This window comes from Lepidothrix coronata, unplaced genomic scaffold (genome assembly GCF_001604755.1).
Source record: "Lepidothrix coronata isolate B3197 unplaced genomic scaffold, Lepidothrix_coronata-1.0 Scaffold113, whole genome shotgun sequence".
NCBI lineage: Eukaryota > Metazoa > Chordata > Aves > Passeriformes > Pipridae > Lepidothrix > Lepidothrix coronata.
The window spans coordinates 1,199,270-1,224,183 of NW_016690293.1; the positions used below are offsets into that span (position 1 = coordinate 1,199,270).

Genomic DNA, 24,914 nt, shown 5'->3' on the forward strand with positions numbered 1-24,914 from the left:
CATCTGAACAGTAACCTTTTCTGTGCTTTGGTGTCAGAAACAGAGCAGCTGAGTGGTGTGAATTTAGGAAGCATTTTTAAATGGAAAAACGTGGTTCAGCAAAAAAAAAATATACAACGTACCTTCTGTTGACACTGGTATCACAAATTGATAATATGCCACTGTAGATCAAGGAAGAAGACAAATGAAATAAGAAACAATCCCCTCTTACAGTTATTTCTAACTAGGCAATTATTCTACTAAGAACTTTTACAAGCAGCAATAACGTGCAGTATCTCATCTGCTCATGGCTTGTGACACTGTAGTACCAGAGCATGTCATAGGGCTGCAGTTCTGCCTTGAGAGGAGTATCCTTTGGCACAAAACACAGATCACATCCTGCTCCCACTTACACTTATGTGAAACCAATGTGCTTGATTTATTCCAGCAAAGGGATCAGAATACAAGAAAGTCATTTTTTAAGATATAACTGATTTGAAAAAGGCCAAGATCTCATCAAAGAAATCAAAATAGCATACATTGCATGATATATGGATATGTACTTTACCTTCTGATGTGTTCCAAAAGACACATCTCACTTTGCTGCAAGCTGTATCTATGCATAAAAAAATTCAGATGAACTTACACAGCGTCACAGCCTTAAGACTGATTCATGTGTTTGATCAAGAGCTTATCAGTTTTATGACAAATTACCAGTCAGTAAAATTTAATACACAAAATTGTATACTCTGTGATCCTTGAGTAATGCTTGATATATGAGATTTTTCAGTAGCATTTTTTCAACTATTTAATACAAATTTCTTGCAGGATTTTTTGTATTGCAATATTTTTCATTTCTTTTGATCTTCAGTGGCAATGTAATATATCTTTATATGGAGACTACCAGGAGAATTTCTTTGGACAGGGAGTAATTTTTTTTGCTGTTATTCTGCTGGTTCCTGTTAGATTCAGTTGCACATAGATATTTAGTATTTTATAGCACTGTATCTTTGTAATCTTAAGTGTTCAGTAAGAACAAAACACATTTAGGCTAACCTTCCCTTTTGGTATTCCTGCACTAACTATGGGAAGAATTATGTTTAATTACCTGTGAAGCATCACACACACTTACTACATTCAGCAAGTAATAAACCAAATTTTGAGGTTTCTCCAAAGCTCAAAATATTCCCTTTAAGTCCCACATCACTATATTGGTGCACAGAAATCATGAGGGACACTTCTTTCCAATGTATAGGTTGATCCTGTTCTTTTTTGTTTCTCCATCTCACAAAGAGGTTAGAGCTCTGGGCTTCAGCAAATATAAGTGCATCTCAGCTACTTACTTAATGTATTTTGCACTAGAAAATCTGGCAGACACATGAAAAATCAACCTTCTGCAGTAGCTAAAATGGATTGCCATCTTTCTGGCATCTTAGTTTTGAAGTCAACTCCTACTGAGTTTGATCTTCCTGACTAGAAACTCAGGACAGGCTTCTGTATTTGGCCCAATAATACTAAAATATAATAAAGTAGTCAAATTTCTCTTTAAGGAAAATATCAACATCACAGTGTCTTCGATTCTCCATTGTCCAGTATTTAATTAAGTCACTAGACAAAAGAAAGAAAATGAATGTTCAGAAACACCACAGACTATAAGGTCCTTGAGCTTCTCCAGCACTCCGTTATGCTAGGCTCAAGGACTGGCTTTCCTTTTAAATTGCCCTAGAAGATCCTGTTTGAAACAGAGCGAAATTAGCTGGCTGCGTAAGAAATCCTTGGAGATGAGAGGAATGCACAGAGCTGCAGTACGCTGCCAGGCACTGAGCACTGCTCCAGCACACAGCACACACCTGGAAAGCTGCCATCACCAGCAGATGAGCTTTAGAAAAAGGAGCTGAAATAGTTTAAACACGGGTGCCCACATGCAGCGCCCACCCTACATCTCGTCCATCTGATGGGCAATATATTGCAGAGAAGAGCATGTCCTCACATCTCCACTGCTTGGCACTACAGCCCCAGACTCAGACCAACTTCAGCACAATCGAAGATGCTGCTCACACTGCTCCTACCCGAAAGGCAGAACCTCCAGCAAGGGGCAGCGCTCACAGTATGGAGCAGTAACTTCTAAAGACCACCACTGGTGTTTGCTCCAGTGCCCACAAAACAAGGTCTCTGGGGAAGCCAGAGGGGAGGTCTTACTCACACAGGATCCTCTCCAGGCACCAGAATTGCTCAGGTTCACAATGGCAGAAAAGGCGGCTAAACGGTGCGAGAAGCTTCTGTCCTGCCTACACCAGATACTTCATCATGGGACTTATGATTTACACCCTTTTGGACCTGATAGAGCTTGGCCATGCTGGACCCTGGGAAAATTATAGGCACAATGGGAATAATTTATTTTAACAAACTAAAAATGTATTGTGCTTTTGGAAAGAAATTCATAAATATTACGCTTCCATGGAGTAAAAACATTATGTGCCAATATATTTTCTGCCCCAACTTAGGAAACAGGTTCCCAACTCTATGATTACATAAATATGTTAGTGAGCACAGATTTATGAGTACATAACTCCTTCTTTCATCTAATGTATTTGCAGGTAAAAACTTCACTAACTTGTGCAATAGTTCTTACATGTTTGTAATATATCTCTACCTGAAGAGCAGCAAATTACAATAGCCAATTTTGTATATCAGACTGCTGCAGGGGAAAAAACAAACAAAAAATCAAACAACAATACTAACAAAACCAAAAAAGCACTGATCTCATATTTAATACTGTTTTCCCAACTTTTTCTCCCCAAAAATGCATAACATTAGTGTGTAAAAACTAAACCACCACATGAGGCATATTTTAAAGCCTCATATAATCAATGAAGTTTTTATGGCATCCTCAGAGCAAAGAATGTCCAAATATGGCTGAGAGTTAAGTACCCTGAGAATTGACTGCTCTTAATGAATTCACAGAAGTTTTTAAGTCCACATTTACCAAGAATCAGAAGAGAAATAAAGGGAAGAGAACAAGGTTCAACTCATTTTCCTGTACTATTCTCTAAAGATATCGGGTTATAAACATCCTCCATATCTTGGATACTGGAGGCATCTGTTGAATCTTGGTCGCTGACTACAATTCCTACTGAAGAAAGGCTAGAAATGAAAGAGTGCATCTTTTTTGCATAAATATCCCTAATGTTAAAATAGGGTAGGTCGTTACACTTCTCTTTGCGATCATTGTTGCATTGGTCTGTATCAATAGCTTTTTGCTTTTGATAGTACTTAGAAAACTTATTGAAAATGATGGTGATTGGAAGTGCTACCACCAGTATCCCACAGATAATGCATAGGGTGCCGAGCAGCTTTCCAGCAAGTGTGACTGGGTAAGTGTCCCCATAACCAACAGTGGTCATGCTAATGGTTGCCCACCACCAGCAAATAGGGATGCTCTGCAGTTCTGATGAGTCATCATCTTTCTCCACTGAGTAGACAAGCACTGAAAAAATAGAAATCCCAACAGACAAAAACAAAAGCAGCAGTCCAACTTCTTGATAGCTATGTCTCAGAGTGGCACCTAAAGACCGCAGTCCTACGGAATGCCTGGCCAGCTTCAGGATGCGAAATATCCTCATTAGCCGCAGGATCTGAACCACTTTCCCCATGTTTTCAATATCTTCGCTTTCTTCTTCCTTTGTGTCCACAGCCAGTGTGGCATAAAATGGGATAATAGAGACAAAATCAATAATATTGAGTGGTTTCTTCCAGAACTTCTTTTGACTTGGAGCGGCGATGAGCCTGATCACTAGTTCACCAGTAAACCAGATGATGCACGTAATCTCCACTGCTTCCAACACAGGGTCTTCAATCTCCCTGTCATGGGCATCCACCCTGTGAAATTCTGGCATGCTGTGAATGCACATGGCCACAATTGATGCCAGGACAACACTCAGGGATGACACGGCAATTAACTTGGCAGACAAGCAGTATGCAGGATTTTCCATTCTGACCCAGATCTTCCTTCTTATTTCACCAAAACACAGATTGTCAAACTTTTCTAGCTCTTTATCAAATATGGACGACTCTTCATTAGAGGAGTCTATACTGTCATTGCTCTTCTGATCCCAGTCTTTATCAGGACCTTCTTCTTTCCTTTCTTGGTACCGATTGCTGCAGCAGGAATCAATAAACAGCTCATTTATCCCCCAGTACTCTATTTCCTGGCAGAAGGAAAAGACACAGAGTTCTTCCATAACGTGGAGTTTGCCCGTATAGTAAAAATTCAGAACATATCGGAACAAGGAAGGATTTCTGTCAAAGTAATATTCTTTATCTGCAACACTATAATCATCACACAGTTCTAAAATAGCCTCTTCTGAATGGCATTTGAGAAGTTTTCCGAGTCTAGTATGGGGGAATCGGAGCAAGGTGCTTTGATCCACTGACTGCTTAAAGCCACCCACATTCAAATTGATAAGTTCTGTATCTTTGCCAGGTCTGCGGAAAAATTCACCGTAAACCATTTTGGACAGACAAGTTCCACTGCTGTTGCCCAATGAGATTACACTGAACCTGAAAAGAACACAATATATTGTTAGAGCACTTAATTCAGTTTTGCTCTTGTGACATATTCTTTTTTCCCTCTCCGGTTACCGTGAAATGCTGTAACAAAACAAACAAACAAAAAGAAGAAACTAAATGATGAATACCATTATTCAGCATTTCAGAGACATAGTTTTAAATCAGTTTGATAGTTTAACACAGCTTTATCAAATTTGAAAGCAATAGGTTCTGGTTTAGGTCTCCTTTTTCCCAGGGTGAAGGAAGAATGTTGCATTCAATTATGCAAAAAATTTTTAATTTAAAGACAGAAGACTTGTCAATCCATCAAAATATTTAGTACAAAGCTTTAGAGCAGGTGTCTCTCAACTACGTTTCAGTAGAACTGTATTGATTTATATGATGTTGCAATTTATAATCCACTACGTTCCAATGCTGTTTGCTTGAATGTGAACTGCAATTACTCCTGTTGACATATCAATTAATTTACTTCTAGAGTAATCCACAGAAAAGCATCCTGTATTCTTGAAAACACATTAAAAGTTCATTTAAAGATTTCCAATTCCTGCCTTCAGAATTTTGTCTAGAACATATACAGGTATCTGCAGTCCCATCAGTTACTTTTCTATCTGCCTTCCCACTCACCTGAAGTGTCACAACCCTCTTATGACCTTGGTCAGTTCGAGAAGCAATTCCTGTTCTGCCACAGCATAGCTACTACCACTATGGCAACGCTGAGAAGTTGGTGTTGAAATGTCATTTCTGGAAACAGGAGTTTTCAGAGATGGAACTTCCAGAGTGATTTTGCCTCAATAACTAACTGTGGATACCTGCAGATAGATAGAATGACATTTAAACGTTTCCATATTTCACTGTAATTTAAAACATTCAGCTGAAGTTGGATTCAAAAAGGATGTTATAGGTACTAAGTTAACTCTTACAGCAGAACACCTTTCTTGCTGTCCTTCTAAAAAGCAGTTGTCTTCGAGCCAAAACTGGCAGTTCTTACACTTGTCATCAGACTATATATAAACTTCTGACCACGAGGAAAGCAAATTTTTTTGATCTCTGACACTTAAACATTAATTGATGTGTACTACGCTAATTTATTTCAATTTAATATAGAAGTAAATTAATTTTAAATGTGACAAGATCGCATCAAAATTCTCTAGTCCTAAGAGATGACACCATATGGCACCATGCTCAGCATACAGAGCTCGGGAAGAAGAAGGAAAGGGGGTACATTCCGAGTGATGGCGTTTGTCTTTCCAAGTCACTGTTACATGTGATGAAGCCCTGCTTTCCTGGGGATGGCTGAACTCCTGTCTGCCCATGAGAAGAGGTGAATAATTACTTGTTTTGCTTTGCTTGCATGCGTGACTTTTGCTTTACTATTAAACTTTTTCCATCTCAACCCATGAGTTTTCTCAGTTTTACCCTTCTGATCCCCTGCTCCATCCCACTGAGGGAGAATGAGGGGCTGTGTGGGGCTGAATTGACACCTGGGGTTAAACCACAACACAGAAGTCATTTTGCACCTTAAGATGTAGTTTGATGCCAGGTATTTGCTAGCTAACAGAATGGTTATAAGACACAGTTTCTCCAGACACTTCCCAAGGCTTCAGCTTTTAGGAATGATTAAGATGTAACATAAAAACACTGATCTCACAGAATAAAGGCAGCAGGACTCATCCGATAAACATTACCACACTTAACTCATGATCTAGACCCAGGCCCTGTTTTGTAACACTATAAATAAAAAACCCATAAATACCATGGACTGGGGTCAAAGCATATTCAAACCCAAAAAGATTCTACTTATTGATTCATTTCAGTCAATAAAATCTCCACTTTCAGCAATTCATTAAGATGAGAACACTAGCAATGTAAGCCAGCACTATAAAAACCAGGCACCACCTCAGATCATAGAATCACAGAACTATGGAACAATTAGGGTCAGAAAGGACCTTAAAGATCATCTTGTTCCAATCCTTCCTGTCATGACTAGTGACACTTTGACTACACTAGGCTGCTCAGAGCTCCATCCAACCTGGCCTTGAACACCTGCAGGGATGGGACATCCACAGCTTCTCTGTGCAACCTCTGCCAGTGTCTCACCACCCTCACAGTAAAGAATTTCTTCCTAATATCCAATCTAAATCTACACGCCTTCAGTTTAGAGCCATTCCTCTTGTCCTATCTGGAGGGACCTCTGACCATGACAAGTACAAAGCAAGTTTTACTCAGAAATAACTAAAGCAAGAACTTAGTTGCTCAGTAAATCCTTAGTACAATAGACTGACTTACTGTTGAGACAGCAGTATAAAACCACATTGATTATGCAGATGATATTCATAATGGTGCCTCCATGAAATTGCTCTGTATAACAAATTCAGTGAGCAATAATTTACTGCTTTATTTTGAGGGCACTGTAGTCACAATTTGTGCAAGATACAGAAAGAAAGTGGATCTTGCTTAGAAAGGCCATGGTCCGGAACCTGCTGTATTACTACTATTATGTAATTTTTTAGGTTATGAAAAGAATGTACTGGAAAGATTCATGATAGCTAGGTCAAGAAGAGCTTCAGGATCTGAAGAATGTCTTGTTTGACTTGCAGGGACCTTGATTCCTGAGCCATGGTTTGTTGTGCTAGGTACCATCAGAACAATTTGAGGCATTTAAACAAGTGAATCCAGCCACAGGGTGGCTCAACACAACATGGTCTCTACTCAAGGGAACCCTTTACCCACTCAAACAACATTTTCTACTCAAGGGTAAAACTACTCAGCTGGAAACAATTTTTTCCTTAAGTGCCTTGAGTGCCAAAGACTCTGTCAGGAACATCCTAAGAACATAGAGCTACCACAAACTTTGCAAGTCTTAACTTGAAGAGCAACATTAATCTCTTTGATCTTCTGTAAACAAGTATTCATATAGAACATAATAAACTGCTAACCATTCCAAATCACACACTTCTTACCCTGGGGAGAGTATAAGAGAGCAAGTAAACACATACCAGATGTTAGTTACTTGTTTGCTTTAATTGCTTCAGTTGTTTCAGTGAGCTACTGGATAAGGACTCATATGGAATAGAAAATGAAATGACACAGAAGAAAGATGCTTACTGGAATAATGGACATTATTTTCCAAGATAATGAAAAAACCCCAACAAATAGAAGTTCCAAATGTTAAGCTTGAGGGCTAAATAAAAGCCAGTCATAAGGAAAGCTGTGTGAAAAGGATACAAACATTAGAATAAAAAACAAAACAACAGGATCTAACTCTTCCCAGTCCAATTTGAAGATGGGCTCTAGCCAGCACTTCTGCAGTCATACAGTGTTGGTGAGGCCACAGGCCCATTGTCTGCTTGGAAGGGGGACTGCAAATTTCTGGGCTTTTAGCACGCTGTTAAATCCCTAAAGCTCACAATAGGAGGGTCACAGAGACAGAGTTTGCATATATGATCCCTCTGAGACAGCTATGCCGCAGATGTATAACATACCCCAAAGTGCTGTGGTTTTCCAACCTCTTCTGGAACAAACCGCTTAAAGACTTTTAGTGGTAATGTGGATCCCAGACTACACATTTATTTGTCAGCAAAATTTCGCTTTCTCAGTTATTTCAGTTATCTTCCACATAGTATCTACACGAAGTCTGTGAGGTTCTACATCACAAGCTGCAGAATATCTTTTTGGACATGCTGCACATTTTAGCATGGTAGTACCTTGGCTACTGGTAACTCCAAATTAGGGCAGGTTCAGTTTTCTGTGATTACCCAGGCACAATAGAAAGAAAGTTTAACTGCTTTGCAGTTGAATAGGCTTTGTTGTGTTCTGCCACTTAAAATACTCAAAGACAGCACAAGCCCACAGATTTTCTACCAGTCTGCTCCATGGCTATGCTGTCCATAGCCTTGCCTCCTGCTTCCTGAACAGCTGCACTTCATAAGCCTCTGAAGACTAAATTCACATTTCAGGATGGTTTCCTCTAAGTTGAAGAAACATAAATACAAGGGCCTAGTCCTGCTCAGATTGAAGTCACAAGGGATACAACACTGACATCGCATACAAATCTCGGTAACTCTATAAAGTACTTCCAGAACCCAAGGAAATTTTTTCTCAAGGAATCTGATGATCTTGGTAGATTTCCATTTTAGGGTTCCCATTCAGAAAATTGAGTTCTGAGCAAATTCACTCTCAAGGGTCTTATTATTTGCCATGCCCAGTCACCAGATGACACAAATACCTCGGCTCTAACTTCTGCTAATTTCCTGACAGTTAACAGCTTCTCCAAATTTCCCTAGCTACACATATGCAGCTTTAGACACCTACTTTTAGAAAAGTTGTGGGTATGACCCTAACAAACTTCAGCTCAGGATCAACATTTCACTGATTTTTTAAGTGTTTGAATTTCTCCACTCATCACAGGACAAATACTTGTCTAAAGCACTGCCTAGGAGTACTGTCTATGCTTTCTGACTCACTGAGCAGAGAAAAACATCTAAATGCATATATAATTTACTTGATCAATCACAATTAGGGATTTGGACTGAAATCCAGTTAGTATGACTTAAGCTGTTCTCTGTCAGCAGGGCAGTAATAACTGCTTTAGCACACATAATTAAGCCTGAAAAAATGTAAGATAATATTACTTGGCACAGTCTCTTTCATTGTGATATAAGATGTAACATTCAACTCTCCTTTGTAATATTTGAGACAGTTAACTATAAAGTCATTCACAGCCTGTGGAGGCAGAGGTTAACTTTAAAAAGTCATCTAGCACAAACAGCAAGCCCATCTGAGAAACTGCTATGTAGTTATGGACGTTCTGTGAGGCAAAGAGGATAAATTCATCAGCTAAATTATTCGATCAGTTGTAATTTATTTTTTATATTCCATTGGCAGTAACATCCTTTATCCAGAATACTGCATTAAAACGTCATGAAAATAATAGAATTATGCAATTACATTTCTTTTAAAATGGATTTAGTAGAACCTCCCAGAAGACCTTAGGTAGATAAAGTTTGAATTGAAATACCCAGGGCCAAATTTTGTTCTGATGTTACTTCCAAGGAAGCCTACTTGGCTATGTTCACCCCTGTAAAATTCAGTTTTAGAAACCGAACTTATGCCAAATGTTTGTGCATCTTTGCAATAAAATGAAACCAGAAAGAAATTATAATAATTTGGAAACAACAGTAGCTGCTGACAATAAAATGTAAAATTATTTAAATATCCATACCTGTGGAAAAATATTCTTCAAATATAGTTTTGGGTTTGGATTGTTGTTGTTTTTTTTTAAATCACCTCCTCCAAAAGACTAATAAGGAAAAAATGAAGCTATTCTAACTCAGAGTAAAAGAACACAAGCAAGAAGAGCAATAAGCATCTCTAGTCCATGGTTCATACCACCTAGCTTAGGCACAGGTTTTCAAGGGGGGTGAATCACCAGAGGTGGGGTCCACCTCTGTACTGACTAGATAAGCAGCCTATATGACTAGTGCTATAAGGTGTATAACTTCCATGTGACTAACAGGAGGTAAAATGGATCCTGCCAAAGTGAAATTCTGCTGATTTCCACTATGAGGATGCTGCTGAGGACAGCATATACGCAAAGGGTTGGGTATGAAAAAGGGGCACAGGAGAAACACACCGGCTGTAGCATCAACATGAGAGAAGCTTCTTTGGGAATGCAGTCTGTGATCTGAATTGCTTTCTCATATACATAAAGAACAAGGAGCAAGATCTAATATCATCAGAATGTCATCTTGTAAAATTATTAAAATGAAAAAAAAAAAGAAAAAGGTATTTTCTACCTGACTTGAAAAGCCCCTGGAGAAAACACACATTATGAGAGTTAACAAGGCTTGCACCACTCAATGTTCCCAAAGGCTCTGCAATTTATATTCTGTTCCTATAAATCAAAATATCATTATCCACAACTAAGTGGAAATGATAGATTAAAATGTGTTTGCTTGAAAATCTACCCGTAAATGCCCACCAATTAAGTGCAGTTATAGTACTGCAGTTACGATACCTGTTCCACAAATGCCTTCCACAGACAGCTGACCACATTAAGCATTTCCTTGAGCTCTATTGTCTCAACGGTTGAAGTTCATAGACATATTTGAGAAGAGGAGAAGATACCAAAGACACTATTACAGCCAGATCAGCATTGCTGTGGTTTGATGGTAAAAGAAATTGTTTCTCTCCAGGTCAATTATTTTGGCAATAATCTTGTTTGACAGGTCATCTTAATGGCACCCATCAAGAGCACAGTTTCAAAACATGAAGTACTGTTCGAAGTGGACACTGCAACTTGTATGTCAAGGGACTTCTGCAATAACGGCAATTTCTACAGATCCCTTCCTCAATTAATATTCTGTACTCCGTTTTCCACTGAGTTCTCCATTGTTGCTATCCAAGGACTTATCCAATGATCACAATGAACAAAAAATCCTACACCTATTGCAGTAATCTGTAGTACCACTAGTGGTCAAAAACATCTGACACATGACTCCAGGATCAGATACTTTTCCACGTAGGAAAAAAAATGTGCAGAATGAAAATATATCAACATACTTCTTGAAAATAAATTCTGCAGTCTCATTTATCATTGGTGAAATTGTATTCCGCTTATAGAGGCAGTTTGGTTTTGAAAGGTTAATTACCTCAGCAAATAAACTGATGCAGATATCCAGACACAGAAAGCAGTGTGCCTGAACTCACACAGCAGACCAGCCGTCCACAAACAAGCTCAGCCCACACCCTTGCACACCATTACCCTCCTCCCAGTCTCCTCCATAGCTATCACACACCAGGTACTGGTATGCTGAGACACTTGGGCCCAGAGCCAGCAGTCACATGCATTCTGATGGACCAGTCCGATAGCAGGTAATGAAAAAAAAGTACATTTAGCTAGAATAGAAAATCTAAATATCATTCCTGCATTTATAGTGCAGTTTCAAGAGGCAGTGTTTGTACCAAGAGGGTATGATGGCAGAGGGGAGAAACTGCCCCAACTATCCTATCACTACGATCCCTCCAGGTCTAACATAAAGAGATAAAAAATTAGACATGATATATTTTCCCTAATATGCAGATTCCTGAACCATTTAAGACTCTCCTGAGTTTTCAAAAGTGTTAATGGTTCACAAGCCTCTACACAGAGGCAAATTATTCCCACAGTGAGCCACAACTCTTCCACATTAAGGAAAGGAACATGGAGTTCAGTGCAATTCAGAATATTCTTATCTCTGGAAGAGGTACAGAGTATTAAAATTAAGGTTTAACTCACTGCCAAGAAGATCGACCTGATACTCAAAATTTTCCATTCCTTAGTCCATCCTACATTTCCTGATTGCAAAGTAGCTAATTCTTATTTCTCACTTTGTAGTCTGAGGAATTGTCCTCTAATTCCTAGTACAGATGGCAGAAGTGTCGATCATTTCTGCTCCCAGATTCTCTCTTCCCCCTCCTAGTCTCTCCTCTTCCCCCTCCTAGTCTCTCTCTTTTTTCTTTTTTCTTAATTTTTCATTTTTGGAAGCAAGGCAATATTTCTAAAGGACACAAAGTCCAATCGCAACAGTCAGTGTCACTGGTTGAAAAAGTTGTTCTGAAAAATCTAAACTCTATGCATCCCACAAAGCAGGATTTTTCCACCTTAAACTGGGAAGACACATCTAGGAACATAAACACCAGGGTTATATTGTAACACATCACACCAGAAAAAACTGTTAGGAGACATGAAATCAGTTCTGTCTGTGCTACCAGCCACACCATTAGCAACAGGACCAGAGGAGCTAAAAGGGCAATTCAGGTGAAGAGCACAGTGCTAAACCACTTACTTCGTTACCTATAACCTCTGAATCCATTACAGTTTTATTCTGTAAAGTCCTGGCTTTGGGATAAGCAGCTTGAAAAAAATTCTCTCCCCACAATATTGTCCTGGGTATATCTCAGTCACTTTGTTGTTTTTCTTTCTTTATATCTTTATAAATAAAATACATCAGTAATACGCTATTGAATACAGAAAACAGGTTTAGAAAGGACCTTGAAGAGTAATATAATTCAATTCTTCTCCTACCTCAAGGCAGTTACTTCTAGACAATTTTTGACAGATTTTTATTTAATCTCCCATGATAAAGCCTGCCCAGAGAAGTTGTGGAATCTGACCCAGTGCTTGAATGCCCTTGTTTTCTCAAAAGTATTTTCCTAACATTTACTTAAGCTTCTGTGCTGCAGTTCACGCCTGTGGCTGTATATACTTAAGAACAGATTTGGAAAAGGATGGAATCACTGAGGATGGACAGCAGAAACAGGCTATCTACAAATTCTCCATAACAGTTCAGTTTCTTGTTTTACTTGCCAGTCTGAGTAAATAAAGTTAAATGGTATTTATTTTTTTTATGTTTTTTCCAAAAGTCTGTTAATTTCACAGATAAAAAAAGGTTTTCTTTACCACGGTGAAATTCTCCAAGATAATCACAGAGTCTCTTAGGCAACAAGAACACAAGCAATTGTTATTGTGGATATTCTGAGTGAAACATTCAACAGATAATCTGTACAAACATTTGTGTTTGAAGCACGGTAATCTCACTAAAGGAGTCTGTGCTGTTCAAAATAAATTCTCTTGACCCAAGACAACCCTGAAACAGAGCTCCAAATCTCACTTAGATACAAGTCCTGCAGTCTGCTTCGATCCAACATTCACTTTCAAAGCACCCAAGTAACTTTTACAACGTGTTAGCATGTGACATGAGGCCACAGGCTAAGGAGGGTTATGTGGAGGCAGCTGGAGAGAATATCTGCAAGAGACTTTCCTGAGCATGGAAACCTCTGGATGCAGAAAATGAGTTGGACGTAGCCTTCCAGCCAACACTGGGAGCAGCTGGCCAAGCCAGGTTGAGCCAGCTGTGTGCATCAGGTGCCATCTCATAGTGGGAGACAAGCAAGCACAGTGCTACAGAAATGCTGGATGCAGACTAAGCTCTGAGGATGTGTAATTCAGAGCCACTGTGTAAGCCCTACTCATACTGAGGCCTCTGGAAGTCTCCATCTCTTGGGCACTCAGATTTTGGTACATGCTCACCACTCCTACACCGGACATCATTTAGTTACACCGCTCCTCTTGATTTTCCAGGTAGTATCACAAACTAATTTGCGGTGAGAAGGTCCTTTGGAGGATCTTTTTTCCCACCCAATATTCAAAGCTGGTCCAGTTAAAGGAGGCTGTTCAAGGCTAACTGATTTTTTATTATCTCCAGAATTTCCCAAATTCTCTAGACAACCTGGTCCAGTCGGACCCCCCTTATTTTTCCTGAAGTCACTCTTTTCTTCCAGTTTGGGTTTACTGGCTTGCATCCCATTGCTGAGCATTTCTGAGAAAAGTTACCCATCAGGTAACTTCAGAGCACAGTAAGGTTTCCCCTGCACCTTCTTTCTTCCTAAACTTAACAAACCCATCTTTGTCAGCCTCTTGTATGCTGTGTGCTCCAACCCCCAATCATACTGATGACCTTCTGTGAGACTCACTCCAGAATGTGAATGTTGGTAGTGGAGAGCCCAAATCTGGACACAGTCCTTCAGTCACAGTCTCACAGTGCCAGGCAGGAAGGAACAACTGCTGGTTACAGCCTCGCTAATAAAGCCCAGGATGCAGCTGGCCTTCATTGTGAGGGCACACTGCTCATTCCTGCCTACTCCTGCTCACCATGTTGCCTACCAGGATGCCCACGCCCTTCTCTACAGACCTGCTTTCCATTCTGTCAGCCCCCCAAACTGTTGCATGGGGCTACTTCATCCCAAATGGAGTTTCTCCAGGATGATGACATCCCTTTTAATAGCATCCCATCAGCATACCAGTGTAGTGTTAGCCATCTCAGTCCTCAAAAACCAAAGGTTTATTTCAACTTGACTGTCCCCACAAAGCATTCAGCAAGAAAGGACATTTGCCAGAAAATGAAGGAATTGAGTACACGACAGGCTAAGATATAAAACTGCATCACTGCACCACTGTTCAATTGAATATTCATAGCAGAAGCTGAGGCATTGTCATTGCACACAAAAAGGAACAGCGAGCATCAGTCCTAACCAGTTCAATTCATTTCAGTATTATTACTACGCATCTTTTTTTCAGGAGTGATGAGTAGCTACTAATACCTGGATTTCCATATGCAAAGTAATATCACACATTAGCACAACTTGTAAGGTACTATAGGTGTTAAGTGTGTGTGCTGGATTCTGGCCAATACATAAATTTGCACAGTCCATAACAACGGAACCATTTAATCAACCCAATGTCAGACTCTATAAAGTTACTTGGATGTAATTTTCACCATCGTCTTTCAGTGAAAGAAAGTTTTGGGCAAATATAAAGCCCAAACAAACTAGAAGGAATTTCAGAAGCCAGAATCCAGCCCACTCTCTCCTTCTTTCTCCCACCTTCAAACATATTTTTCTAATGTCTAAGATGACCCATACAAATGTCCAGAGTAGAAAAATGAAGGCAGGTGGTTGGATAAATCCTAATCTCACAAAATTAGCAGAGGTTTTGTGTAAGACTTTAACAGGACAAGGGATTTTTCAAGTTTTTGCTTGGGCTAAACTTCAGCTAGACAGATTCATAAACTCCCACAAGGATCCCCATAGATTTCGAAGGCACCACAATATGGAGGCAGTACATACCAAAAGGTCTAGAGGAAAATGAGAGAAAGAATTAGAGTTAATTAAGCATATGCAGTGCATTGGAAGAAACCAAGAGCAATACATATTAGGTTTTAGTCGGTAGTTTCCATTTATAAGATACTACTTGAAGCAAAACACTGAACACCACTGCAAGCAAAAACCTATTTGGCCTCAAGGGCAGTGCTAATCCACAATTCTCTAGGAGGAAAAAGAAGATACCTGAAATTATATTTCTTTCTTTCTGGCTACTTTTGAATAAAGTACTTCAATATGCCCTCAGTAAATCTTTGGAGAGAAAAATGACAACTTCTTGCCTCTCTCTTCATTTGTGTGGCAGTTTTCCACAGGCCCCAGACTTTATCTGAATATATAAACCCTTCATATCAGCTGATATAAGTAAGATATATCACTAAGAGAAACATGTCTCATTGCCTAAGATCCAAGTCTCAGGACCAGGAGCTTTTAGAGGTGCCAGCTAAGATTAGGTCCAAAGTTTTCTGAGACTTGGTCCAATGTTTTCAGATAAAGTTTCACAAGCAAAAAGAGTCTCAAGTCACACTGGACTTCTTAAAAGCTGTTGAATAAACTTGTGCTTAAGTATTACCTTGAACTGGAGCTTTTGCCCAGCTCTGAGGATAAGTGACAGCTTACAAAGGCTCAAACACATCCCCTGCCTCCAGCAGTTAACAGAACACCTCAGAAAAGGCTGGCTTCATGACCAGGTCACGGATGGAGCATCCCAGAGACCCAGAAACAAGCACTTTTTCTTGCAGCAAGTGCTTTTCTCATTTTCAAGATTCTCAGGTTTCAATGTGTCCCACAACATTTGATGCTCTTATTTGAGCACCAAACATACTATGAGCTAATCTGTCCTTTGTTTTTTTCTCTTCTGTCACCCCAACAAATTAATTGAAATAAGGGAAAAAAGCTGCTCTCTCCCTGGCCTAACACACAACAAACTTTAAAACAAAATCACAGCTCCCTGAAAAGAGTAGCTTACAATGAGACCATAAACATCATTACTGTTTTCAGACTAATGGAAGGACTCATGCTATCCCCCTTGTCCAATTCAAGCTTTTACCAATTTTACCAAGGTGAATTAAAAGAGTAGAATTGATCCATGCTGGCTGTCTTTTCCAGAGCAAACATCACCCTGGACAGGGAGACACACAGGTCTTCTTAGCTTAAGAACATCCAAGGCAGAGTCCTTTTCAGCAGCTTACTCAGGGGAAAAGGTGTCTGCCCCTAAAATGTCACGCTGAAACCGTCATTCAGTGCTTGTCACTAACTAGGGCTAAAACATGGAGGTCTGACTTACATTTGTGCTGCAGTAATGACTTAGTAGTTTTCAAAATGAAAACCTAACTTATGGCTGTATTTGCTCTTCTCTTAACTGGCAATAAATAGAGTTCATAAAATTACAAAGCAGCTTTGGAATCATAATCCAGTGAAATCAGCAGTAGCAGTGGCTGAGGTAATGGAAGAATTTAAAAAAAAATTAAAAGAAAAAGATAAAACAAAGACTTCAATAAAGAGAAGTCCTCTTTGAGACACATCTGATCCTTCATCACCCCTGTTTTAAATATACTGACTGACTCTGATTGTACACAGAGTGATATTGTAGATTTATCACTGCATCTCACAAGCTATGAGCTTGATTCTTCTCTCACTGAAGTCAAGTGGGAGAATCCCCTTGCCCTCTGCAACACACTCCCCTTTAGTATCAAGGATGTTTCAGAGCTGAAGCCTTCACAGCAGTTAATACTGCTGGAAGCAGCAACAGCTCTTGTCTGCTAAAGGAGAGGAGGTAGAAGAGAAGCGAGGAGCATAGTAGAGCTATCAGAAGTGTTTCCAATTTTTATTAAACTACCCAGGCTGTGTATTAACTCCTCCATGCAAATCAAAGCTGTCATAGATTTGTCCTGAGTTGGTTATCTGCCTCCCACAGGTAACCTGCCTGTACTTACACAAACAGCAGCAATCAATTTGTTAGGCTCAGAGAACAAGAAACAGAGAAATATTAAATGCCTCCTATATGGGGCAGCAAATTGCCAATATTAAGCTTTACAAGATCATTACATCCAAGATAGTTCTTTGTCCATAAATCTCATAGCATTTTATTAACTTATAAGTGCTGTGAGGCAGATACTTTGAGCTCCATGCTTTGGAAACCAAACCTGAGACTTGAGATGTGACCTGCTCAATGTTACACAGCAGGTCAACATGTTCTGCTTCAACATCCACAAGTTCATAAAGCCTCTGTCTTTGCTTTGCTTTTAGTGTGAACCAAATGAAAAGACAAGCAATGCTCTGCACAGGTTGAGCTCTGAGCCTGTCATTAGAGTAGCACTGGGCTAGAATGATTAAACACATGGAAGAATTAACCAGTTTTTAAGATATCAGTTGGCATCCAAATTGCTTGTCCAAGTTGATGAACAAAGGACAAAAATATACAGAAGAGGAAGAAAAAAGGGGAAGTAAAATTCTGTCTCAGATCATAAATAAACTATCTTCCTTAAACCAGCCACACTGGTTGGTTTAAGTCCATGTGGCCTTTGGTGGTTGTTACTGGCAGGCTGGTAAGAACAAAACATTTCCAAAAAAGGGGAAAAAAAAAAAAAAGAAAAGTTAATTTAATAGCCCTTACCCCTAGACAATTCTGTTCAGAGCACATGCAGCTCCAGCAGTATAGGGGCACCTTCAGGGCACTCACACCTTGCCAGCACAACCCTTTGCAGGGTGAGAGGGGACAACTGCACCTCTTGCTGCTGCTGGCAGAGGTAAGGATGGTGCCACACTGCCTGTCTGCCACCACATGTGGATTGATTCTGCTGGATCACAGTCCTGCAGCTCCCCCTGCCCAAGATAAACTTTTAAGACATAAACCTACCTGGAGGAGATGGCAGCAGACACTGAGCAAGCTGAAGTCAGGCAGATGTCTGCAGCCAGGGCACATGGCTGCTCTGAACAGAAGGGAGTCCAAAGGGCTAAGCTGTAATGGCCTCCCCTTCCATCCCCTCCCAGAAACTACTCGGCAGCCATAAGAGACAGTAAACCGAGGCCTCTCACCTCAGTCCCCACTCACCTGACAGGGATGGGAAGGCAAAATGGGTAAGACATTTTAGTGTGAAGGACAAGATGAGCTGGAGAGTTTGTGGATAAAAGGATGGAGAACAGAAAATCATGCTAATACCAAGGACATCGGGAGTACCCAGCAGACTGACAGCAGTGAGAGAAACAATTTAGAGAGGCAAAAACAAGTGAAGCCTTCCAAGAGCCTTCATATCAACATTATCAACCACAGAGACCATGTTTACCCCAGACTTACTCTAGCTCCTTGCAGAACACAGCATGAAAATCAAGGTCTCAGGCTTTACCTGTAATGCAGCAAAATGGCCCAAAATCCAGAGCAAACTAAGCTCCAGAACAAAAACAGTGACCACAATGGGACCTTCTAACATAAGTGATAAAGCTCATCTTTCCAGAAGACATATTTCTCTAGAAAATGACTGTGGAATAAGCTCCCTCAGAAACACCATCTTCCTTTGCAAGCAAGATAAATATTCCAAAAGTCACCTCTTCTAGAACAGAAAGAAAAACAAAACAAAAGAAAACTATTACAAGCAACTGCCACATAGAGAACTCCCCTCTAAGAAAAATAAGTAAGTTATCCACAAATGGTAGATGACAGCAGTTTAACACAATGCTGTTAGGACTTCAGATACATTATGAATGAGACAAGATAGAGCAGAACATATTCAAATAAAGTGGAAAATACAGTATAAAGGAAAGAAGCATCAGTAAAATATAGGAAAATGAAAAGGGCCAGAAGGAAATGGGGAATAAAAAAGAATAAATGGTAAAGAACGGAGCAGCATACCAAGGTAACACTTCGAAGCATTCCCTGGCATTAACTGGTGTAGAATCATTGACTGGAACAGGTCAAGGACAGTTTCTGTCAGCTGAGGATTTGGTTCTCCACACAGAATCAGACAATGGCAATGACAGCATCCTGCTTGGTTTTCTCGGGGTGTTTTCCCCCTTAGAAAGTAAAGCAGTAACACAGGAAGAAAATAAGATGACCCCATAAATTAAAAGGAGAAGGAGACTAAACAGAAAAAAAATAGATGAGGAGCAAGAAATAAAAACAAAGAGATGGGGCAAAGGCAAGATGAAAAGAAAATATCCACATATTAGTGGAATACATTTTATTTATTCATGAGTTCTATTATGCGTCCTTGGCAGATATCCCACAACAGAAAATTTGCAAGGCATAGAATGATGCGAGTTTAGAGACTTGAGCCTTGTTTCTAGTCATTAGCCTTGGGCAGATCTTTTTAATATATGTGCTCCAGTAGCAAGTAAACAAGTTCTCTAAATCAAGAGCCTTTGGACAGGAGACATACTGCAAACAAATGGGCTCAGATGGAGAAGGATTCCAGGAGAAAAGACAGAAAGCATGGCCATAAGCTGTTTTCAAGTAACCAAGCTGAAGCTTAGCCTGCTAGTAAGGGTATTGCCAAACAGGATACTATCTGCTTCTCCCTCTGACCCCAACTCACATCAGACTCTGCAGAGCATCTGCCATTCACATGCCCTCCTTGTTAACCAGCACTTATTTCACCTGAGAGTATGTGGGTTCAGCTTGCCCAGCTGGCAGGGAAAGGGATCCAAACAGCAGGCAGCCACAGGAGCTGTGGCAGTGGCCCCTGGCAGTGACTCCAGCACAGAGGCAGGCACTGTGTCCAGCACCAGCTCCATTAGGGGCTCGGCCAGAACGAAGAGCACACCGCTGGCAGACGCACCAATGCCGAGCGGGGAAAGCCCGGCTGTCTCCACTCTCCAAACGGGTTTAAGATGCCTCTGCAGCTCAGCTCAGTCACTGTTGAACACTGTTTTGCATTGAGGCTGAATGGTCTTGGCACTGAGTATTAATAGTTGACTGCACCCTGCCTGCAGCTGTAATTGCACAATGAAGGTGATGCTGGTGGCTTAATACCGAGTTATCATCTTTTCAGGTGTAAGGTAGTTTTATTCTTCTTGCTCCTGGAAATTTGCGAAGTCCTAGAGAGGGTGAGCAAAGAATTGCCTCTCCTAAGGGACATCTCTGTTTCTACAAAGGAAACTGTAGTAAAATATTCAACCCCACCTGTCCCAGGAATAATGCTTGGGGATCACACTGGAGTTTGCATCAGCTCAGCTGAAAGCCACTGTTCATTGATTTTCTTTTGCCCACGCTCACAAATAGGAAGTTGAAGGGCTGCTATACTTTCTGTGGGTTGCCTTAGTGCTGAGGCTGATAACAAGACATAGACATTTATAGATAAGAAAGAAGGAAAGAGAATAAAAAAGAAGGAAAAAGACCTTTAATGTCCTTTGCTATATATACATATAGATTTTTTTTTTAATTTAAGATCCACTTAAACAAATCTGTCCAGACTGTATAAAGAGATTTAACAGACAAATTAAGAACTGTGACTTAAGAAATCTGGTATTATTTCTGGACCTTTCCCACTCTTCAATTGCTGAAATTGAAAAAAAAAAAAAAGATATAATGATACTTTTTAAAAAGAACTGTTTTGAAGTCGATACCTAAGAAGCACCCATATAAAAGCTATGTATGATTACTGTCAGTTAAAGCTCTTTTATCATCATTTAGCTACCTACCTGTACTCAAATAATTTACAAAATTTCAGAACACAAAATCATTTTTGTCTACCCACAGTGCTATCTCAGCAGAAATTTTGATACAGAAACTAAGAAGGTTTTTCCTTATTAGCCAATTGCCTTTTATTCCCCCTCATGATTACTGGTTTCAATACTGCTACAATGGGCAGCTTCTCCCCAGCAGCGAATATTAAATACACCTTGCAAAGTTGAAAAGCCACCTCTGCTTCCTGGCTTAGGATATCAACACTGAACAAATCCTACAAAAACTGCGTGACATAACCCTAACTGATTAGAGCAGAGAAGGATTATGAAAAATGCTGCAACTGTGACCAAAGAAAATGAGTGGTCCAGGACATATCTCTGAAAATGAGATCTCACCTAGGTATCCCAAGTCAGACACACAGAATCTAACTCACATATCCCCTCTGAAAACCCTGGCTTCGGTACAAAGTGTATTCTTGCTCCCCCTGTCCCCTTAGGACGTTAGCCTGAGTGCCTTATGCCATCTATTGGCCTAGACCAGCGACAGATGCTCTGAGGAGAACTTTAATTCTGGGAAAGAGACTATGTTAAAAGGAATCTGTAAATTCTGTTAATGGAATCAATACACTGCTGCTGCTCAGATCTTGAGGTCTACCTTCCCCAGCAAACATTGAGTTCAGCTCCCAGAATAATCACCAGTTGTGCTTTGCATTAGGCAAATGAAAAAAAAATAAAGTATTGACATAGGACTACCTCGCAGGCAAGAAAATCCAGAAAATGAGCAGTGAGGAAATTCACTGTCCTACAGATGCACATAAGAAAAGTCTTTCTATAAAAAGAGAAAGCTCCTTCAAAATCCACCTGGATCTAAACTCAGGTTAACCATCCCCAACTTATTAAGTCTACTTTAGATCGGACACGCAGAGAGAACAAACTTCTCCCACATTTCTTTACCCAGAGAGGCTACTGTAGTCGTTCGCGGCTGCTTAAAGCTAGTTTACTTTTTAATCTAAACGAGTTTCTAAAAGACAAGGTAGAGCTCTGCAATGCGAAAGGGCTCAGAGGCATCGCTATCGATCCGCTCCCGCACTGGCCGCCAACAAAGCACCCGAGGAGAAGTCGGCAGGACACGGTCCCTCCGAGGGCCGGAGCGGTGCCCCCGCCCCCGCCGCCGCCCTCGGGGGGCCGGAGAGGGGCTGCATGTCCCGAGCCGGAGAGTTCAGGGCAAGACTCCAGCAGAGCAGCGAAGCCCCGCACCAAGGCTCCCTCTGCACCAGGCGGCAACCCCTGCACCCCTCCTCCTCCTCTTCCTCCTCCTCCTCCTCCTCCCCCGACTGTTTACCCCGCAAAAACACGGAGAACACACCGGGCCGGGCTCGCCAGGCTCTCCCCACTGAGCCGCGAAGACGCTACCCCGGGGCCACGCCGGGGCCGCCCCAGCGGGCGGGAGGGCGGGCGCTGCCTACCTGGAGCCGCTCCCGGCCGCGCTCCGCCCGGCTCCGCGGGGCCGCCAGAGGTGGGAGGGGAACGCAGGCAGCGGCGGGCGGGCTCAGGCGAGTCCCCACCCCGCCCCCGGGCATCCCCCTACCCCACGCCGCGGTCCCGTCCCGGCACGGTCGCGGAGGGTTTGCGCTGCCTCCGCCCCCGGGGGTCCCGCAGCGCCCTCGGGGAGACCTGCTCCGCACCCAGTGGTTCCGCACCGTCCGTGAGAAGTGTCGCCTTGCCTCCAGCGGGTCCCACAGTGTGCCTGAGAGGTGTCGCCTTTGCCTCCAGGAGCCTTGGCTCCGCTCCCGCGGGTCCCGTACTGCTCATGCCCGGGCGGTCAGTGCTCCCCAGAAGTCCCGCTCCGCGCCCGAGGGATCCTATTCTATGGCTGCGGGGGATCCTGCCCCCAAGGTTCCCTTCTGTTCTCCCGACGAGTCCCTGCACTTTGCCTGTCAGTCCCGCACCGCATCCGCGGCGTCTCACACGGCGCCCGAAGAGTGCCCCTTCCGCGCCCTGGGAGGTCCTGCTCAGTGGGTCCCTGCCTGGGGAGTCCCGCACCCACCCGCATCCCGTTCCCCGAGCACGCGTGGGGACCTGGCGGCGCCGCTCTCTCCCGTAGCCACCTACCAGGCACCCCCGGGCAGTTCTCCGCCTTCCCAGGGCTCGGGGAAAGGCTCGGGAGAGGGGCAGCCCGTCCGGAGGGGCGATGGTGCCGGGGCGGACCGGGCTGGGGGTGGCCTCGCCCCTCCCGGGGCTGCGGCACCGCGAAGCAGCTCCTGCCGCCGCCGCCGGTCCCCACGCTCTGGGATGAGGGGCTCCCACCTTCCCGCTTTTGTGCGGCGGCGGGGCCGGGACTGCGCGGGCAGTGACAAGGGATTGATCTGCCATTGATTCCTACAGCCCGCCTGCTGAAGTGGCAAACGCGCGGCTTCATTTGGGGGGGGTGCAGCCTGAGATGCGGAGTGTCCCCCGCACGCTGTAGAGGGAAGTCATTTGTTTTCAGTATTATGACCGAAAGTAGTTGTCTGTGTCAGGGCTCAGTTCTGCCCAAGTTAAAGGCAGAGAACAATAGGAAGCCAGGTCAGCTCCAAAGCACAACTGCATCAGCCTTCCAGGATTAAACATTTTGTCTGTTCCACTGGTATCATTTTGAAAATTGCCAAAGATGAACATGGAGGTTTATTCCTTTGTTACAAATTTCGACACAAAGAAAAGTATTTTCTGTACTTTTGCCAAACTTTTCAAAACTTTTCACGAAAGAAAAGTCCTCTAAACCATCAATTTCATCATAACCAACTGCAGGATTTGTTAAAAAAAATCTGCTATGTAACTCTTTCGGCATTTTTTTTTCCCTAATCGATATTACCTTGAAAAAAATTGTGCACGAATATTGAAGAAAATTCTCCTCTCTTCTTTGGAGGAGCTTTATTTGTGGTGGGGTTTTTTTAGAGTTTATTACATGTTTTAAGGAAAAGAATTTGACAACCTCTTGTTTTGAAGTCAACGTAAATACTTACCATACTGTTGTGTTCCTGGTAATTTTTCAGTCTTACAAGAGTCCTCAGTTGTGAAGGCTTAGGAGAGTGGGGATCCTAAGAATACATTTCTCTCTGATTTTGTTTACTGGTATTCCCTTAAGATACTATGGCTGTGCAGAAAAGATTCTTTTTATTACAAGTTATGGTGTATAACTGCATTACTAAATTAAATTTTATCACATTTCTCTCTCATTAATCACAGAAGTTTTAATCGCTGCAGAATATGGCTTGTCCAGGTATTACAACAACCCTTCAGTGTTGTGCACAGCAATCTGCATTTATGCTACACGTCCTTTTCAAAAAGATAATTAACCAGCAGTATATTAAGATCAAAAGTAATGACTTGCACACAACAGCATTTAGTTACAGAAAGTTGTGAAAAAGTCATGCGCTGAGTGGAAAGCGAGTTCCTCAGAGTTGTTCAAATAGAAGAATGTGAACAGAATACTTCCTGAAAACAAAAAAAGGTCATCTTATTGGGTCATTTGGAGATTTCAGCATAAAATGTGAAAGATTCTGCAGAAATATTATTACTGACTTCTGGAAATGATACTGCAGCACAGCAGCCAATCAGATGGTTACACAACCTTGTCATCACAGACAAGAATGCAAGATGCTGGAAATTGCCCAGGAAGGTGAGTGTCAGCTCTTTGGACAGCAAGGACACATACCTTTCTATAACACACTGTGACATCTGGAGTGGCAGAGGGGGGAAGTGGTAGCCTCATTGCCTATGTCGAAACATCTAGTGGCGCTGGTGACCCTGTTCTCAGTCACTGTTCTGGGGCTGGATATGTCCCATGGTCCTGCTCTGCCTGGTAGGGACAGCAGAAACGTACTGTCTTGGCTTCTTATCAAGCCTGTCAAGCTGCAACCTGCATTATCATAACTTAGAGCTCCTTACATCAGCATGATCTTGCATTGCTCTTTTCTAAACAACCGACCCACTCCCTTGGGGGCAGCACATTTAGAAATGCCAGTTCTCTCCTCCCAGTGTTCTGCAGACTCAGGCATCTTCTCTATTTT

At 41.8% G+C, this 24,914-nt stretch overlaps 1 protein-coding gene across 2 annotated transcripts; it reads right to left on the minus strand.

Annotated features, from left to right (window-relative positions):
• Positions 1 to 2,740: 2,740 nt before the first annotated feature.
• On the minus strand, positions 2,741 to 22,667 carry KCNS3 (potassium voltage-gated channel modifier subfamily S member 3). Of its 2 annotated transcripts, none has more exons than XM_017824798.1 (3): positions 22,566 to 22,667; positions 5,173 to 5,357; positions 2,741 to 4,539 (listed from the first exon to the last, which is right to left on the minus strand). In XM_017824798.1, exon 3 carries the CDS (start codon positions 4,488 to 4,490, stop codon positions 3,009 to 3,011), a length of 1,482 nt encoding a protein of 493 aa, XP_017680287.1. In that variant the 5' UTR covers positions 4,491 to 4,539; positions 5,173 to 5,357; positions 22,566 to 22,667; the 3' UTR covers positions 2,741 to 3,008. The 2 variants fall into 2 exon arrangements, with proteins under 2 accessions (XP_017680287.1, XP_017680286.1); XM_017824797.1 differs by lacking the exon at positions 22,566 to 22,667 and adding an exon at positions 22,332 to 22,370.
• Positions 22,668 to 24,914: the final 2,247 nt, after the last annotated feature.